At 40.7% G+C, this 19,914-nt stretch overlaps 2 protein-coding genes across 16 annotated transcripts in view; one reads left to right on the forward strand and one right to left on the reverse strand.

Annotated features, from left to right (window-relative positions):
• LOC145440621 (inositol 1,4,5-trisphosphate-gated calcium channel ITPR1-like) overlaps nt 1-19,914 on the forward strand; it is a 214,386-nt gene that overhangs the window by 11,013 nt on the left and 183,459 nt on the right. The gene's annotated exons all lie outside the window — the stretch shown is intronic.
• LOC145440669 (beta-1,3-galactosyl-O-glycosyl-glycoprotein beta-1,6-N-acetylglucosaminyltransferase-like) lies at nt 9,468-18,848 on the reverse strand. Of its 2 annotated transcripts, none has more exons than XM_080318389.1 (8): nt 17,900-18,848; nt 17,808-17,839; nt 16,330-16,486; nt 14,936-15,102; nt 13,057-13,281; nt 11,847-11,996; nt 11,498-11,652; nt 9,468-10,791 (listed from the first exon to the last, which is right to left on the reverse strand). In XM_080318389.1, exons 1-8 carry the CDS (start codon nt 17,996-17,998, stop codon nt 10,400-10,402), a joined length of 1,377 nt encoding a protein of 458 aa, XP_080174515.1. In that variant the 5' UTR covers nt 17,999-18,848; the 3' UTR covers nt 9,468-10,399. The 2 variants fall into 2 exon arrangements, with proteins under 2 accessions (XP_080174515.1, XP_080174516.1); XM_080318390.1 differs by having other exon boundaries at nt 17,896-18,001.

A 19,914-nucleotide genomic window follows, 5' to 3' on the forward strand; every position in this document is an offset into this window, starting at 1 on the left:
AGTAAATACTTTCGAGAAAACATGCGAGAGCCTGAACGATTTGCACCCGATATAGTCGACGTACACGAAATGTACTGGTCAAAGGAGCCGTATTTACCGTCGATTTTCAATTGCCAATGTCACTCACTTCACTGCGACGTCACAATTTCAAGACTCGTGACATTTGGCTTGAAGAAAACATGTTTTGAAATCTGGCCCTCTTGTCACGTTTCAAACATATGTTAGTTCTATATTGATTTTTGTTTTGAATGCAACCCTAATGATAGTTGATCAAAGTAGTCAGCGTTTTGGTGCTCCAGACGAACAACGCCTTAAATTTCTACTTGATTTCCATGTCATGTGGAAACTGCACCTCGGGTAGAGGTAAAAAGCGCAAGGTATGGAAAGTACTCGTGTAGTTTGAAAAATAAGTCCGCTAGAGTGTCGTGAAAAAGTAGAAGTTGCTATCAGGTTACCATTAAAGTAGCGACTTCCCAGACCCGTGAAAACTGCTAACGTGAAGTTGTGAAGATGTGTAGTTTAAAAAAGTAGATTTGATCGAATGGGGCAGTTGAACCGCAGGCGGAGACTTCAGAAATGCGGGATGTATATTCGCGTATAACGCAAAACGGCTATTGACACTGCGAATAGGTAGAATTTTCAAATTGTTGTGATGCTAGGTTACCGATTATTTCACGCGGTGCCGATGACACTTTCACTCATTAGCGTGATGCATGGTGATCTAAGGATAACATACGTCCCCCTTTAGGAGGATTTGCTCTCCAATTTCAAGAAATCGAAAATGTCCTCCGAGGACGCCGAAATGCTCCCCTTTTCGGCAATTCTTCCTCCTTCATACCTTGGCAGACAGGCGATTGTAAAGGCACAATTAAAAAACGCCATAAATGACGCGAAATCTGGATTTCAACGTAAGTGAGACTAATAAAAACGTTGTGTCTTGCGGGAGTATTTGTGTTTTTTAGTCAACACAAAAGTATTTCTTGTGAAAATTTTCAAATGAACCGTTATTCTGGGATTTGTACAAAGTGCTCTTTTCCGGATATCAAAATATGGTATCCATATGGTGACTGAAACATCCAGGTTGTCTTCCACAGAGTCCTACTCGTAAATCAGCAACGTACTGTAAGTACTATACGCGCGATACTAAAGGATCGGACTACTCAAGTCGTAACCTGCCGTATGAAGGTAGCTTTGTTTGTTAAAGGCACGCGCGAAAGCTGGTATTGTCGCGATGACAATAGTTCTTGTTATTACCGCCACGCTTGAGCAAACACAAGTGTCCCTCGCGTAATAGTTGAACAAGGCTTGACACGATGTCAGAAACGGGTTATCGACTAGTCATCAGCTGACATTTCACAGAAAGTTAGATAGCCTATCTAGTGGTACGGTATATAATACTTTGTTGTATCGTTAGGAATGATATGCGCACACAAAATACTCGGTAAAGCTGGCATAAAGCGCCGAGTTTTCGGGTGGTGATTCTTGAAGTAGTTTTACTGGTAAATCTATTGTATTTCTCCTCAGGTTATCCTTTGTTATGTAATAGTCAGTACATTTGAGACGTTATGCAACTATGTCTCGATATCACGTGCCGTCGTTGGTGAAAAGCTAGATTCGATTGACTTTGGTACATTGGTAGCAATCACAGTCGCGATGGGTAAGTTCCTCATCGCATATTCTAGCTCTAGTTTCAATTTGTATCATCAATTTCGGTTCTACCCTCGCTTACAATTTCGTTCATGGCTAGTTGTGAGGCAATTAGCTGATTTAGGATTACGATACGTCTTCATTTGGGAGGATTTGTCCTCGTTTTCAAGAAATCTCAAATGTGGTCCGAGGACTGCCAAATTATTTCCTTTTTCACAATTCGTCCTCCTTTATAGCTTTGGGAGTCCGGCGATCGTACAGATATTACTAGAAATGCGGGAGTAAAGTCAGAAAATTGGATTATCAATTTATTTTAGTCAACCCATCAATATTATCAGTAAAGTTTCCGGTATTATTGAAGAATGAAAACCTCATATTTTGTAACTTGTAGAAAGTGCGTCCTCTTTTTCGGATCTCAAAATATGGTAACGCTAGCTAATTGTGTTGCATGTACGTACGTATAAGCGCTATATTAAATCGGTTACTTCGAGCAGAGTTGGTCAATTATAGAAAATGTTAATCTTTTCCGAACTATAGATTAAAATCAAAATAATAGCTGCACAGTGATCACCAAATTATATTAGAATAACCAAATTCGCTGAAACTTGGAAACTGAATTGAATCAGAGAGAAATACAACAAAAATCAAGTTCAGTCCTTAGCAAGTCACAGTTGATTCTCGCAGGCTTGAGAATGGAAAATGTATGTACACCGAGCTTGGCTCGTTTCGCACTATACATTTCCTCTGTAGCATTTTCAGGAACAGCACAATTTAAGATTGATGCATGTAAACATTTCACAGATTAGTTTTGAATTAGATTAGGCCTACCTTCATTTGGCTCTAGCAAGTCAACTTGGACACTTAGAATTCTCCAGTTGTCCATGCATGACCAGTTGTGTCGAATTCAACGATTGATATACTCAAATCTATCGCTGCTTCCACTTTTGCAGGTTCCGCTGCTTTCAAGCCGCCGGGAATACAAAACAAGATAGAGGAGGAGATACGTCACAGAGAGATTGAATCTAGAGAAGAATTCAATATTAATCTCGGGATTGGTAGTTCGAAGCCGTTCAACCTGGATAGAGAACTGCTAGGGGCTTTCAGGTGAGCTTAACGACTAGTCTAGATCGGTCTGATCTGAAAAATGGAGTATTTGAAAATTGGAGTATTTGGCTGTATTAAGCTACTAGTATTAAACAAACCTCTGTTTACCTTGATATTATATTAAACATATTAAAGGATGACCAATATCTAGAGAGAGAATAACATGGTTATCTAGTGGACCACGACCTGACCTATCGATCTCGCCTTCCATGACATGCCACCCATTTTGTCGCTTGCTTTTTCTATACTATCTTCTTTTAGTTTTCATTCAGTGTGCATGCTTCCTCTTTACATCGCCTAGGCCAAGGTGGGTGTCTGATTTAATAGACTACTCCAAGTCGCTTCGACACCTCCCTATCCTTTCATTGTATCGCATTTTTGTGGTGTATTGAACTGATAAAATTGCTAATAAATCAATTATGATGATGATGATAGTGATACGATATAGAAATTCGTCAACTGTGCTTGTGATCTCAATCATAATTCACAGTAAACTGAATCCGCGGAGAAAAGACGACTACGATTTCGACCCTATAGTAGCCGTCGAAAAGGAACCGTTAAAGAAGCCAGCAACTCAAGACGGTCTTGTGATGATTTTCTGTGGAGACGATACCAAGAAACGAAACATAAAATGTGACTATTGCATCTCGCTTATCATTTTGATGATTAAACGTGTCTGAAATGATCAGGTGGCCAAAGTAGTCATTATTGGTACTCACGCAGAAGTGACGACGACGTACATTTCTACTCAAGTACAAGAAGAAGTAGTAATTTACAAGTATCGGCAATGTGAGCAATCGCATTTCGTTTAGTATTTTATTCGGTGATACGATTGTTGCTACCCACTGTTCTTTCCAATCCTATATAGGCTACTATAGTCGCTGACGATTACACCTAATGAGTGTCAGCCGAAAATGTTCGGGTTTATTTCAAAAAGTATATACCATGCAATTGTATATTGAAGTTCTCTACCACCAAGAAACTCTATGACTTTTGAAATTTTTGTTACAGGTGCCCTACAGAAATTGTGTAGAGATGCGGACGCGGTACGCTGGCCTAACTTCCAAATGGCTCGCGATCAAAATTCTCTCTATTTTGCGGTCAGACAGAGTATGTGCCGAAAGGTCGTCGGATACACCACGTTTTTTCTGTTCTATGGCGTTTTGTCAGGTGAGATGATTGAAGAAAAGTGTGTAGTAAAAATATGTTGGATGGATCACCGGTCTGCAGCAGACTCGGACAACTAGATAATAATAGTTGGCTAATTAGACTAATTCGAGCAAGAGGCCGGCAAATTTAATTGCTAATTTGTTAAATGTTTCTATTCTCTCATTTAAATTCTAATCTAATTGCTGGTTTTCCTGAAAATGTTGCAGAAGAACCGTATCGTGCGAAACGAGCCTAGTTTGGCGTACACTGTACAGACATTTGCCATTCTCGTGCCTAAGAGAATATATTGTGATTTGCCTATGACGTGAACTTGATCTTATTGTATTTCTTTCTGATTACAAATTTAATCCAAGTAAAAAACGAGCCAAGCTTGGTGTACGTACGTCAATCATTCTCATGGTTATGGGAATGCACTGTGATTTAATATGAACTGATTTTGCTGTATTTATTTCCCATTCACAATTTCATTCAATTTCCAAGTTTTTGCGAATTCAGTAATTCTAATCTAATTTGAAAAAAACTGTGCAGCTATAATTCTAATCTAATTTGGAAAAAGCCGTGTAGCTCTAATGCTAATCTAATTTGGATTTTCTAGTCCAATTCTGGCCTGCAGATAATAACATGAGGGAATATAGATTGTGAGATAGTCGAATCACAGGGAAACGCAATCGTTTTTGATTTGGTAGATCTTACTTGTTCCTAAACTCAATATATCGTTACAGAGCAGAAGCTGAGTCAGTATCAGATGGAGCAAGACATCAACGGTACAGTCAACTACTTCAACGAATATCATAAAGGAGCACTTCAAGATGTCCCAAAATTTTTCATATTCGAGGTAGGCTAATCATTCAGTCGTTTTGGTGTTACAACCATTGCGACAGGTTACTGCCTGTAGATATGAACAATATATTACTATCACGCATTTTAGAGATATTGACAGTACCGGTAGTATTGCTTATTTGGACGGTTAACAATGATTCAACTCACTTTCAATATTATATATAAACCGCGTTCGTTAACCGCTGGTAACCTTTCAAACCCGTGGGCGAATCTGCAAGCCTTGAGCGAACCTAAAATTTCCGACTACCCGTAGTCATAAAAGATCACAAAACTCTACGTCTACGGCATAACACATGTAATAAGTTACTATAGAATACTGGTGCGCAACATCAACTATACACTGTGCAGACTGCAGTGTGTATCAACAACAGCGTTAAGAGATCAAAACACCATTAAAACATAATTTTCACACAATATAAAAGAGGTATATTGAATATAGACTTCGAATCATTGTGACTACTGCTGTATGAGTTGGCTGTGTGTCTCGACATCCAGCTAGCCCCTGAGACGGACTCAGCGAACCCTGTCGTTAAGAACCGCTGATATTAACGAAATAACGAATGAACGTACTGGCCTTCGGTAACTCCAACCAACATATTTAGCTCAGTCACTTAGTGTGTCAACAACCCAAATAAACACGTACCGACGAAACCCGTCACCGTAGTTATTCAACCGTTCAATCGTAGGACGCATTTGCATGCACTTTGCAGGCAGGTGGGCTGGGAAATTTTAGAATTCTAGGTACAGCTTTTGTCCAAATTAGATTTTTAAGAATTTGGATTAGAATTTAAATTACTGAATTTGCAAAAGAAATCAAGTTCAGACCGTATTAAATCTAACTTCATTCTCCAGCATGAGAACGGCAAATGTTTTGTTTGTACACCGAGCATGGCTCGCCTCGCACTGTAAAGCACTCCTGTAGCATTTTCAAGAAACCAGAAATTAAATCAGAATTGAAATGGGAGCATAGTTACATTAGACAAATTAGATTAAAATTAAAATGAAAGCATAGAAACATTGCATCTCATTAGATTAGAACTAGATTGTTGTTATTTCGCTGTGATAATAATTAGACAACAAGAATTAGGCTATATCTAGTTGTTGAAGTCTATTCGCAGGTGCCGGAAGACCGCGACCTTTGCAGAATGGAGGAGACTGGAAGCGGAACTATTTTCGTGACCTCAAACGGGACGAACCATCTCGAATCCATCGCTAAAATCACTGCCGGCCTATTTTGACGTCGGAACGCATTCACAAACTACATTACACAGCTAATGCTGGATGAAACAAGATTTTCTCTTGTCTAGCTTTTTAGCCTGTTGCTATGGTTCTTATGTTACGACAGCATCACTCATGTGTAGGCTACTATGGTCCGATTGTTATCGTCTACTGCATGCAAACAAGATCACACGTCAACAACGGAAACCGTTTCCTTCATTTTATTGTGCTCTCTTTTACTTACTCATTTTCGTATTCGTTTCTTTGATAGTTATATTTTTCTACCTATATTAGGGAACAACTTTACCATTGTTACTTCCAAACATGTACGGTCGACTCCGACCCTTAACTATCGAGTCATATATCAGGACTCATTGTCAAACTCATCTAATGTCAGCTTGTCAATTGAAAGCTTATAGTTATCGTATCCGTTATCCACTTGAAAGGTTAATGAATGAATTTTATATATTGCGGGTGGGCTCATTTGGCAAGGACATATCAATATCGACTTCGGCGAACATGCATCTATCATTTTGTGCAAAGGTTTTATCGCCGGCAATCTTTCTGTGAGTGCAGAGCCGAACTTGCATGTTGGACGACACGTTCTCTCATAATTGCGAAGATAATTCGACTCATCTCTGTATATCGGGCGTATTTTGAATTTTCAGGAGGGTACCAATACTAAGAATGCGAGTGGCAATAAATCGCGCGAACCGCTAAGAAAAATTTCAAGTCGAATACATCTGTCACGAAATATCCTACTTTCTTGGCATATGCGAAGATCTACGAAAAATGTGGCTGCTGGCCCCTGGCTACGCAAATGCGTCAGAACTGATATTTTAATCATCCGCATGCCAAATTTCGCGGTCAGGCTATAATCAGATTTTTGGTTGGCCTTGCAAGATCATAATAAACTACCTGAATGATTGATTGTTTTATAACAGGCCTATTACTTATTTCGACAATTAACTCGCGGGCCACTGGTTGGCCACCACTGTATTAGTTAATCTAAAGTTTCAGGCAGGGCCGTAACAGCACTTCGCCAGGCCCCCCCCAAAACTTTGGTCGTGGGCCCCCCATAGGGTTATAGACCGAACGTCTGGGGGGCTTCGCCCCCCAGACCCCCCTCCAGCGATACCCTGTTTACCGCTATTTATGTTATGCGTTGGGAGTTTGTTTAGTGAATAAGCTTTTGTCGCCTAAGCGCGCGAAGCGCGGGAAATTTCTAGAATTCATGACTAAATCGGTCAGTATGATCGGGAATTGCATATATATTGTGATCAATTTTTATCTCCTCTCTGCTCACGTAATCAGATTTTCCGGTAGAGCTGAGTGAGGTGTGTTTGAAAAGGTAGGACCACTCAATAATAATTAAACATCTTTGGGCGTATACCCGTTGGTAGGGACGAAACAGCACCTCGTCAGGCCCCCAAAAACGTGGGTCTTGGGCTCCCACAGGGTGATGAAACGACCCCTCCATCACGTTGTTCGCGTTTGTCACGAAATCATCTGTACTGTATTGTGAGTCGGCGCGAAGCGCGAAAATTTTCGATAATTTATGATAAAATCGGTCAATCAGATCGGCGATTGCATATATATTATGCTATCAATTTATTGCCCTCTCTACTCACGTAATTAGATTTACCGGTAGAGCTGAGTGAAGTGTCTTGAAAACGGGAGGGCCCATAACTAATAATCAAACATCTTCGAGCGGGCGGACCCGTTGATATGACTTCGTTACATGATGTTATTTCGTGACTTCCAGTCTGCTATATCAAAAAATATAGAATCGCCCAAACGTAGGCTTCTAAACTAAGAGACGCACACGATTTCAAATTGGTATTTCTTCACCGGCATAAAATTTTTCCCAGCGGGATGGTATTTGTCTTGTGAGGTTCAGATTGCAAAGACAGGAACACTCGGCGCCAGTCACTTAGGCGCCTATGGACAATTAAACCTATATTTATTTTGTATATATAACGAAGTCTTTGGTCAGCATAAGGCAGGGGTGGGCAAACTTTTAAGCTCGCGGGCCGCATTCGACATCTGAATCCATTCGCGGGCCGCACTATATAAAATTGGGACTATACACCAAAACGCAGTATTGGTATTTGATTATATCATATAGTGATGACATGGAGATAATATATAGCCTATGCTTATTCAATGCAAACCAAACATTACTTTGATGATATCGGACAAGTGTGAGAAACAGTGGCGAGATTGCATAGGCTGGTCGACTTTAATAACCAATTTGTCGGTTGTCCCGATTCTTAGAACAGGATTGAAATTTGAATCTGTGAGCAGTGATCTGTTCATAGATTTAGCAATTCCACTTTTGGTACAGTTCCAGGGCACACAATGCTGACAGCATCATACCCATGTTAGCTTCAAACACGCTTCTACTATGTGTAGACAAAATATAAATACCCTAATTGTACGCATACAGAGAACGAATCTATCTAAGACACGCGCGAATCGTTATTATAAGCACACCACTGAAATATTTAAAACTGACCTGGCCAATCTGAAATCACACTCATCATCCGAATTATGTCAATGTCGTTTAGGATTTCTGTGATGTTTACCAGTTGAAACCTTATAAACTGCGTGGGCCTTGAGATCGGGCTGTCGCGCCAGAAATTGAACATAAAAGTAATATAGGAAGTACGTACCCTAGAATTGTATGTAAATCGCGCGGAGCGCGAAAAAAAATTCAGTTGAGCTCAGCTTCGCGCCCCCGTCAGATGCTTTCACGACCCCCAAGGAGGGTGTTCCCCTCCGTTTGACAACCACTGCCTTAGATTATTATGGTGAAATATACTAAGAAAAAGGTTAATCAAGTCCCTGCATTAATTCGATTTTTGGTACGCATTTTATCAATATTTTTGATGATTTTATTAAACTCTCGCGGGCCGCACAGAAAGGTGTCGAGGGCCGCATGCGGCCCGCGGGCCGTAGTTTGCCCAACCCTGGCATAAGGGCATAGACCCTTTCGGCCAAGGTTTTCTCGCTGCCGATCGTTCTGGCACACTTCCTGGAGTCGCATGTTATATGGCCTAAAACTTGCTTGTATGTCTTGGTGGGTCGTGGCGCGGTAATGGCCCAATACCCAATAATACAGACACATGGCTACTTGAATTCGCGCGCAGCGCGAAAAATTTCTGAAAAAATTGCATTCATTTTCAATAAATACTCTATGATTTATGCTAATTCACGAAATAATTTTGGGCCCCCTTCGAGCTCGGGCCCCCCCCAATTGGGGGGTTTGGGGTGCGGCAGTTACGGTGCTGGTTTCAGGGTAATGATTACTGTGGTAAAATGCTCCTGGCTTGGCATTGATGACTGTTATATCAAGACTCCTTGACACCTTGCTTAACTGTACGTCGAATTTCATCCAATTGCATTTTTATTGTATCCTGTGCTAGTTGCTGACGATTACCCCTGACGAGTGTCAGCCGAAAATATTCCGGTTCATTTCAATATCATTATGCTATCCATCAGTAGTCTTAGTATTTTAAATCGTAAAAATGAATGCAATGATAAGAGGTATAAACAGCCAGTAAATGGAAGCATGCGACAAAATTCTTCAAGAACCGGCTTGTGTGTTTACCGAATAGGTGGTCGAAGTAGTCATGGTAGGTACTCGAGTACAAGTACAACCACTCGGGTACAAGTAGTGATATCCAAGTAAGTAGAAAAAGAAGTATTCTAGGCCTAGTTACGCCTAAAAACTGTCAAGTAGAAGTAGAACTATAGTATAAAAATATTACCGCTAGAGTAAGTCCAAGCACCTCGTTATTGGCCCCTAGGGCTGTTCAAATTTTTTTTTTTAATTTTGAGGTTATTTCATAAAATTGTTAGGTTGGTAAAAAAAACGTTGCACACCAAATTTGGCTCAATTCCAACAAGTAAATGTGAGGCTGCAGGAGTTTGAAAATTTTGACTTTATATTATCAAAATAATAATTTTTTTCAAATTTTAGTGAAATTGTTGAGTTGTCTAAAATAACGATCCACAACAATTTTTTTGGTCAATCCAACCCGTAGAAGCAACGTGATTGCAGTTGAAAATTTTGGCGTTGAAAACATAGCATTGACGGTGGAAAATCCCAAAACCAGAAATGAAAAACTCAAAAGAACTTCGCTTCTAAGGGTTGGAATTGCGTCAAATTTCTTTTGCATCGTTTTCCTACACAACTCAACAATTTCACGGGGTAGACACAAAAATTTGAATTTTTTTATCATAAGTTCAAAATTTTCATACTACCATAACTTTACATCTACTGGAGTTCAGCCAAGTATGGTGGGCAATGTTTTTCTAGCCAACCTAACAATTTGATCAAATAGCCTCTAAAATTCGAAAAAAAGTTATTGTTGAATAACCCTACTGGCTAACAGTCTCGAGCTGAGTTTTTGCTTCAAATGAACCCAAATTTATTGTATATACTGCGTTGTATCAAAGTCTTATTTCGTAACCAAGAGTCCAAGCATTCAACTGCAAAAATATCTACACTATGGTCAAACTTATTAGCAAAGAAATGTTTATGCGATAGCAACCAGGTTAAATCTGTTAATCCATAGACGCATATCCCGTGGCGGTATGCGCCCCCGCATTTGGGGTAGACCACGTTGTCCAGCCCCTTCCATTTCACGAGGCGTGTCACTGAGGTCAGTTCGTTGAGGTCGTACTTTTGGTGTGGGGGAAAACTGCCCGGGACGCGCGGGTATATTCGTTGTATGGTGGCCCAGATATATTCGTCAGGAGAATATGCGTCTTGGGACCAGTTGAAGAGGTTTTGTATGAGAGGATCTGAAATATAGCTTACGTGTCTTGCCGAGTCGAAGTAGTCTGCGTTGGTACTCGAGTAGAAATAGAAGTACCTTGTTAAATTTTGCTCAAGTATAACTTGAAGTAGCGATTTCCAAGTAACTAAAACAGTAAGTACTCCAGGCCTAGTTTTACCTAAAAAATCCGACAACTGTCAAGTAGAAGTTGAATTAGTCTAAACAAATTTTACACAAATTTTCAAATTTTAGTGTCAACCCCATGAAATCGTTAAGTTGCCTAAAATAACGATGCTTGCCCATTTTCGTTCACTTTCAACCGGTAGAAGCGAAGTGGTTGCAGTTGAAAATTTTGGATTCGCAAAAATAGCCTGGGCGGTGAGTAATCCCAGAATTATGAATGAAGAACTCAAATAACTTCGCTTAAACGGGCCGGAATTGCGTCAGATTTGTTTTGCATCGTTTTTGTATACAACTCAACAATATAATGGGGTTAACGATGAAATTTAAAAAAACATTCTTTAATTTTTTGTAATAAATTTTAAAAATTTCAAACTCTCGTGCGTTCACATCTACCAAGTGGAATCGATCGGAATTTGGTGTGCAGCGTTTTTTAAGCCAACTAACAATGTAATCAGTGAATTCCCGGAATCGGGAAGAAAAAGTTATTTTTCGACCACCCTACTGACCACCTATAATGGCTTCCTGAAAGAAAATGGCGGTAAACTGACCAGCGAGAAAATATTCCACAGCGCGTCGTTTGAAAGCATAGTAGGCTGATCCTGAATAGATCTCAACGTCTCCGGGAGGCGGCTCTTTTCTGATGTCTGTTCTCTCCATGACTGAGTAGCCGCCTTGCTTTGGAAGGTCGAAATGAAACTGGAATCTGGGATTCAGATCAAAGCTGCGAACAGCTAGAAAATTTTCGGCCATTTCAAAATTAGAAAAGGATTAGAATTATAGCTGCACAACTTTCTTCCAATTTTGAGGAATTCGCGAAAGATATACAACAAAAATCAAGTTCCGTTCGTAACAAATCTGAAATCATTCTCGTAAGCGCAAGAATGTCTTCGCAAATACCTTCGCTTCTTGTGTCCCGGCGTGTGAAAAGTCTCCAGATTGTTATAACCGACCAAACTCTTCAAATGTCGGACTATTTCCAAATTGGTCTTCAGCGGGAGGTCTTGACCGCACAGATTGATGACGTAACGCCAGCCGTGACGTGGCGACCTGGGCGATCAAATTGGACAACGCGTTCGTGACGGGCTATAATTCATAGGTTCATAGGAATTCATAGGAACCCCTTGGGGGTCGGTGGACTAGTTTTACGGGCTCCGCGAAATTTCAATAAAATATTGGTGTATTACTTCATCATCAATAAAATTTTGTCACGTTATGTCTATAATAGTATAACGCCACCATTGTACGAGATTTGTGCGAATTCTGGGTCTGTTCTTATCCATAACAACATGGCCATTACAGATCACTCTTTTCCTTATGAAAATATCAACATTCAGAATTACCTATCCCCCAACCCTAATCTTAGGATACGAAACCCGACCGTTACAAATACCCCAATCCTGACCTAACCTCAACCCTCATTTCACGATACCCAACCCTAGTTTTACGACACCCGATACCAAACCCTAATATTACGATACCACGACCCTAAAACAACGTATGTAATTGGTTTAGAGTTAGGGTGTCGTAGGAGAATTCATTGCTATTACCCCAACCCTAATCTTACGATACCCAACCCGACTTTTACAAACACCCCAATCCTGACTTAACCTCAACCCTCATTCAACCCTCATTCAACCCCAACCATAATTTTACGATACCCGATACTCCATCCCCATTTTTACAAATACCCTGGCCTAACCCCAACCCTAGTTCTACGGTTGCAGATTTCAGACCCCAGTCTTACAATACCCTAATTAAACGATACCCCAAGCCTAAAATTATAAATATCCTAACCCGAGTTTTACGATACCAGATACCAAAACATAATATTACAATACCCCAACCCTAATTTCACGATGTCCCGCAACATTCATTTTACAAATACTCCAAACCTAATTTTACGATACCCAACCCCCAGCCTAACCAACAACCCTAAATCCTACAATGCTCTTACCCTAAACCAATTACAAGCACCATACATTTTGACATGTTCACGGGGAAGGTCGATTGGAGTATTATTATGCCTTTGGATAAGAAAGTACAGTACACCCAAAATTGGCACAAATCTAGTAAAACGGCCGCTGATTAAATCAACTGTCGGGCTCACCTATTCACCAAATCCTTCATACAGTTCAGATCGGCCTGGACTCTGGACATGTGGGTGTATTGCACGTCCTCTAAATGGGACGCTATGAACACGTTGTCGAAGCAATTAGCGATCGCTTTTACGCCGGAATGGAATCTTTCTTCGGATTTCGAGTCGGGATGTACGCAATAAAGGTTTTGCGGATGATATGTCGACCGGAGAAGTCGTTCGAAAGATTGCAAGTCGCTGCAAAAGACAGGAACTCCACACTAATCCAACATCTTCGCTATAAATCCATGGGAGAATGATAGGTGTATTCATCTGATTTCCACCATAGCTTGGGGTGTGAATCAGATAAACAGCAGTTTCAGATACAGTATCGTGCTTTAACACCCATTTCATTGGGTGAGTCAAATACATCAATTCTTATATAGGGAGTGTGCTGCACTGTAACTTACTGGGTGGGACATAGGTGTGTTTATTAAATTTTTACCATACCGGGGGTGTTAATCACGTAAATGGCATAATTATGGTTTCACGCCCATTCCAACGGGTGTAATTAAGTCAAACACCAATTCTTATCGAAATATATGTAGATGTGTGCCTTATTCTATTTCGACAAGGAATTGAAATCATTCTGATGTAGGATCTGTTCTAGTGTATTCCCTTCAGGGTGTGAATACACACTTTTTACGCTAAAGAAAATCGCACACCCTACAGTAGGGAGTAAATCAGACAAACGGCGCTTTCAGGCTTAGTTGGAATACTAGAAAATGTTCAGCTTTTCCTGATTACATTACAATTAGAACAGGGCCGGCCAACCCGTGGCCCGCGGGCCACATGTGGCCCGCGAGAAGGTTTTGAGTGGCCCGCGAGGTAATTTCCGAAATTTCTAATACCATCAAAAATGGATTGCACTGATTGTGAACTTGCAAAGCCAACCAAAAATTTGATTAGTCTGGCCGCAACACTTGAGATGTGATGACTAAAATATCAGTTACGACGCATTGACAGATCCATCAGCCATTCACATATTGGTATATCTTCGAACAATACAATAAAGCAGAATAATTTGCGATAGATTAATCAAAGGTAAAAATTATGTTGTCACTCGATTTCTTGTTTTTAATATTGTTTCCCTTTTGTGAAAATGGAATAACACCTCAGATTGAGTCTAACTATATTCGCGATTACGAGATAAAGTGTCGTTCAACATATGCGACCTTGCGTTTGCGCTGCAGTAAGACCGTCGCCTATGAAACCTAGGCACGAAATGATTGACGCATGTTGGTCGCAGCTTTCGATATCGATATGTCCATGCGCCGAATAGCCCAGTCCTCGCAAACTTAGCCCAGCGATATACAGCAGGCCCGCAATATAGTCAAGTGACAATATTATTGACCTATAAACTTCAAACAATTTTCGCGCTTCGCGCGGATAGTGGCCCGCGCAAAATTCCGTCAATCGAATGTGGCCCTTTGGCTGAAAAGGTTGGCCAGCCCTGAATTAGAATGATATCGAAACAGTTTCTTCAAATTAAATTAAAACTAGAATGACCGAATTCGCAAAAACTTGGAAATCCGACTTTGAAAGAAATTCATCAAAAATCAAGTTGAGTTTATATCAAAGCAAAGTTTTTTTTCTCGTTAGCACGAGAATTGAAAATATCTGCACACCAAACTTGGCTCGTTTCGCAGTAAACAGTTTTCCTGTAGCATTTTCAGGAAAACCATATATTAGATTAGGATGAAATTCAGAGCGTAGAATCATTTCACAAATTAGATTATAATTTGATTACCCGCATTTCGCTCTAATTAGTCTAATCAGGCAATTAGAATTATCTAGTTGTCCAAGTCTGTACTTTGTACGAGACCCGGTAAGCACATGTGAGCATACTTACTGATGTATGGTGATGACGTAAGCTATAGGAAACGCTTTCTCCTCCGCGCTCAGTGGTTGCGCGAAATACTTTCTCACTTTTCTGAAGTTTTCGCAGTTTCGCGTTATTTCGGACCAGTTCTCTTCGGGGTAAAAGATTTTCTCTCTGATTGCGCGGATGTCAGGGGACTGCAAAGTAGGATTTCACATAAGCATGAATTTAGGTCCAATCGCAAAAAAAAGAAATGCCCCAATAAGATACAAGTCGGGCAACACAACGATTCGATTACTCGAACCTGAATCGAGTGGTCAGAGATGATTTTTACCAGTTTACTGAAATGGTTTGCGATTTGCCACAACTGAGATCAATTATCATCAATAAACTGAACCGGACTGATCTGAGAGTTAATTTCACAACGAGAATTATGGTTTCGATAGTATTTTCCATTGCGGAGGTTGTAAACCTCAATTGGTAGTATCGCAGCATACAAAACACGTAGAAAATGGCGACGCGCGTTAGTCGAAATGACAAATCTGCTTAGTCTTGTGCAACCCGCTTGGTCGTAATGGTCGAAAAATACCAAATCTTCTCTACTGTGATGTACAACTGGCATTGTATTCTTTGAGGTTGCATAAATGGTACAGAGAACCATCAACAAAAATGACCATAAAGAATATAATACTGGTCATCACGTTAAATATAATTTGATATTATTTCGACCAATGGAGGTTTCAATGCTTCCACCGTGGAAAATAGCATCGTAAGTATAACTGAATGGTATATTCATATTGAAATGAACTCGAATATTTTCGGCTGACACTCGTCAGGGTAATCGTCAACCACTAGTAGAGAATTGTTAACATTGAATTTCAACAATCGTATCACCAAATAGGACGCTGCCGGCGTGAAATTTCGAATAATAATAGGAGCGTAGGGATCGCTTAAGCTCGATATACTATTTTTCGACGGTATACAAACTTAGTTTGTGTATTCTGATACAAGTTCACCCCAAGGCACGCAAATGAGAGTGTGGACGGCTTCTCGTGGCGACGCGAAGTCTGTGGTCTCGATAATTTTTCGCAAAAACAGAATTATCCAACAAATGTTTGCCAATGGCCGAATTCATGACATTTGCCGGTTCTGTATGAAGCTTCAGAGGATAAGTCAAGGGCGATCTCTTCGCCCCGATTATTCGAGATTCCATGCCGCTGACGTCATAATTGGTGATACGATTGTTGATACAATGGTCATTTCAATTCTCTACTAGTTGCTGACGATTACCCCTGACGAATGTCAGCCAAACATTCGGGTTCATTTTACTATGAATATACTATTCAATGATAGCTTCGATACTTTATCCACTGTGGAATTTAACTCTAAAACGCAAGGAGCGTTATAGATATAATGATTCTCACATTTGACCGCATCAGTTCAACGTTGATCATCGCAGCTCTCTGGCATTCTGTTTCGTCTCCGTCCACGATTCTCGCGCAATCGACATTCGCAAACTTGAGTGCAACTGGATCGAATCGCATGTCTCGAAGCAGGGAATCTTCGCCAGCTTGAGACAATCTGTGAGATCGTTGTTCTGAATATCGTGGTGTTTCGGAATCTCTGGTCAACAGATAATGTTGCTTGTGCTTCGCGTTTGGCTAATTGCGAACTGCAAACTACAGTATGCAGGCGCAAATAGGTTCCTTACGTTTTCAGGGCGATCCTAATATGCACCGAGACAACTTACTTGCCTTAACAGCATCTTATTTGCATCCGGTTATGTTGGCAATGTTAACAGATTCATGTTGAGATGCGGCTGTTATTCGCAGAGAATATCTACTTCATTGCAAGAGTGTCTACGTGCGTGTATGCTACGTGACTTGCCTACTCTGTATATCTTGCCTTGATCAACATACATTCATTATTATCACTCCTCATTACTGTGGATCGGTTGTACTGTGTCTGGTTTGCCTTGATTGAAAGACATTTATTATTATCATTTAGTTACATCTGGTTGTATTTGCTCAGTATCTTGTCTTGATTAAGATACATGTTTCCGATCCAGAGTGAACTATAGAATGTCAGCTATATAGGTAGATGGTTTGAGAGGTCGTAGGTACATCTTGCCACCGTGGTCACGTCACAGTTGCTATTCCCAACTGTGGGAACCAAGAAAATTCATGTGAAAAGCTGGGCTATTAGGATCATTAGGAATCAATTCTTTACACACTACCAACAGTGATTGCCGACAGTTACACCTCTGCGCTGCTGAAGTGACCTACTCTTCATGCCCGCTTCATAAAAGAGTGACATACCGCTGGATTCTAGATATCCCTAGGTATTATATATGAAACGAAGCTCATTAATGCCCGGTACGCAGCCTCAAGAGAAACGCTGTTTCAGAACTTAACCCGTAACCGACTATGAATCATGGTAATATTGACAGCCAACAGATGCTGACAAGAACAGACTTCAATCTCCGATGTAGCCGCATAGAAGCCGGCAATTATTAGTCGGCGACTCTTCTGGTTAATGACAAAAGGGGACAAACTTGGTGACCACTGAATTTAATTCAAATCAGGAGGAAGCTCTCTAGCTAGGCTGACTCGGACATAGCGGTTCCTGTCGATTCCGTTGATCAGACAGTTGATGTTGCACCAGTATTATAGCACCGATAATGTACTAGATGCCCAGGCTAATATGGCGGATTTTCGTTTTTGTAACGAGGCGGAAATTATGGGTTCGTTGAAGGCTTGCAGATTAGCGTAACGGTTCGCCATAGGTTATAGTATACGTTAAGAACCACTGTTGTAAGCTCTAATAGCAGCAGACCCGGAGACGGGATAATATTTGGCCGTGTGGCGCGAATATAATTGTAAACGAACTGGGGGAAGCTCACCCATTCGTCGCATGGCGCTTGAAATGTTGGACCTGGAAAGAATAACATTATCGAACATTCCAACTATAATAATCAGTCGAAAACTCACTCACGGCCCAGTCGACTTTCATCGGGTGATGTATCGTAATCCAAACCGCAGCGATTGATATCGCCACCAAACAGAAAAACGACAACGATCTACGTCTTCGCATACTGGAAATATATATAAAGACGCACCGGTGAAAATTATGCAATATCGCTCACTGAAAACACTGAATCGGTCTGATTTCCTCTGGTACTGCTGCCTCCAGTAAACTACGGGGGATAAATATAGCGGGTGTTGGGCAAAATCGACTACCTAAGTGGCTTTGAGTCGAGAAGAATATTCGAATAACGCTCATCATAAAGTCATAGCAGTACGAATAATGTGGAAAGTTCAAATGGGCCGGGCACCTTTCATGCGACCACAAAAATATAATAGTAGTTCTACATCACATCAAGACGATTTGGTTATTTTTCGACCATCTCTTTCATTGCAATCTGTAACAATGGTGTTCGTTGATCACGACTGCACATAAATGTCATTTCCACTTCCGAGGTCCGTAACTTCATAGAAAATGTGTCGTGTGCTGCGATAATCACAGCAGGAGTCCAACGAAAACCACTCAGAAACAGCTCGGAATCCATAATTTGAGACGGCGTGGACGCCTTAACAGGATCTATTGATAAGAGGTGAAAATATCGCGAGCAAAAATTGCAACACGATATGTTACTATTACCAGTGGTTGTTGCTGTCAAGACCGGTCCTCAAGCTGAATTTTTTGCACTGATTTTCAACTAGACCGGTGGTTCTTAAACTAGACCGGTGAACCTTGAAAATTCAAAATTGAGCCTACATTTCATTGTGAAAAATGTATGCGTATGCGTATCTAATGTAATATTGGAAGCTTTATTTACTGCCGACCCTTCGATATTAGATATTTGTACGCAGCTCTATTGAAGTTTATGCAAGAAGAAGCTCGCGCAGTTACCGTGGCTGTTGAAGAACAGTAGCCTAACTTGAATGTTATTGTTCGGTATCCTTTGATAGAAATTCTACTTTGATGTTTGTTAGAGCCTCTATCATGCTGATAAGTTTCGCTTAAATCAAAGAAGTCTGTTTAAAAGTCTCCGAAGCCTTCACATATAACTTGTCAGAAACAGGCTGCATAGGCTATTTATAAACAGTTTAGTACAGCAGTTGCACCGGTGTGACGCACACCCAAAGTGCACCACGTTCTTATGACCTATGTCTATTACGGCACGATGCAGATTATACGTTCCTAACTTCGAAATCAATTTAAAATCTGATGTTTTACTTCTCTGATTAATGGACAATAGCCCCACTTCTCGCATATTGGAATTGAGATGTGGAATGCTAATATATTTGGCTGGCCGGCAATGTACTGTCACGGACCGGCGGTTGAGAACCACTGAACTAGACCACCGCGTGTAATTTACAATATATTTCGGCGTGAGAAAATGTTTGTACGGTTCAATTTACCAATCCTAGTCATTTGTCGGCTGTTAGAGTCACCAGAGTGGCCGCACGATATTGTTTCGCTTTCTCAGCACAGAGTCAATGCACTGAATCATACTATAAAAATGCAACGCACCAAACACGCCAAAACGGTGCTAAATATCCCGTTCATGGGCGAGTAACTAATTAACTTGATGCGCAGCTGTCACTATTTGCAAACAGCCGCACCCGCAACGTTATACGTTGGCCAGAAATGTAAACACTCATACATCATTACGAGAACATCTCATCTCAAAATTTCGCCTCGGAGACAGAAACAAGCTTCTGTTTTATTATGTTGGTGCGAAATTCAACGCTTAGTAGAACCGGTATCATGTGTCGGCCTACATTTCATAGTATCTTTCCACTCTTGAAAAAAAGCAGAGACATGGAAAAAACTGACCCCGGGTGAACTGTACAAGTGCAAACGCTAGCTTTTAGGTACGGTAAGCTAATTTAGCGCAATCAGCCTGTAATTCGCTAACCAGTGATGCACGGGATGATGACGTAATACGCAATGTTGACAGTATCTTGCGCTGGGTGACCTGGTCTGGTTTGATCTGGTGGACA

The sequence above is a fragment of the Botryllus schlosseri genome, chromosome 6 (genome assembly GCF_051294905.1).
Source record: "Botryllus schlosseri isolate E-star chromosome 6, Bs_hap1, whole genome shotgun sequence".
NCBI classification, from domain to species: Eukaryota; Metazoa; Chordata; class Ascidiacea; order Stolidobranchia; family Styelidae; genus Botryllus; species Botryllus schlosseri.

What these genes read in the sequence shown, in the direction of transcription:
- LOC145440669 (XM_080318389.1), bottom strand. Translation starts at nt 17,998, where the DNA reads ATGCGAAGACGTAGATCGTTGTCGTTTTTCTGTTTGGTGGCGATATCA. An exon ending in TTGAACTGATGCGGTCAAAT is followed by an intron (nt 15,103 to 16,329) that starts GTGAGAATCATT and finishes CCTACTTTGCAG; the next exon opens with TCCCCTGACATCCGCGCAAT. An exon ending in CCGGGACACAAGAAGCGAAG is followed by an intron (nt 11,653 to 11,846) that starts GTATTTGCGAAG and finishes TCTGAATCCCAG; the next exon opens with ATTCCAGTTTCATTTCGACC.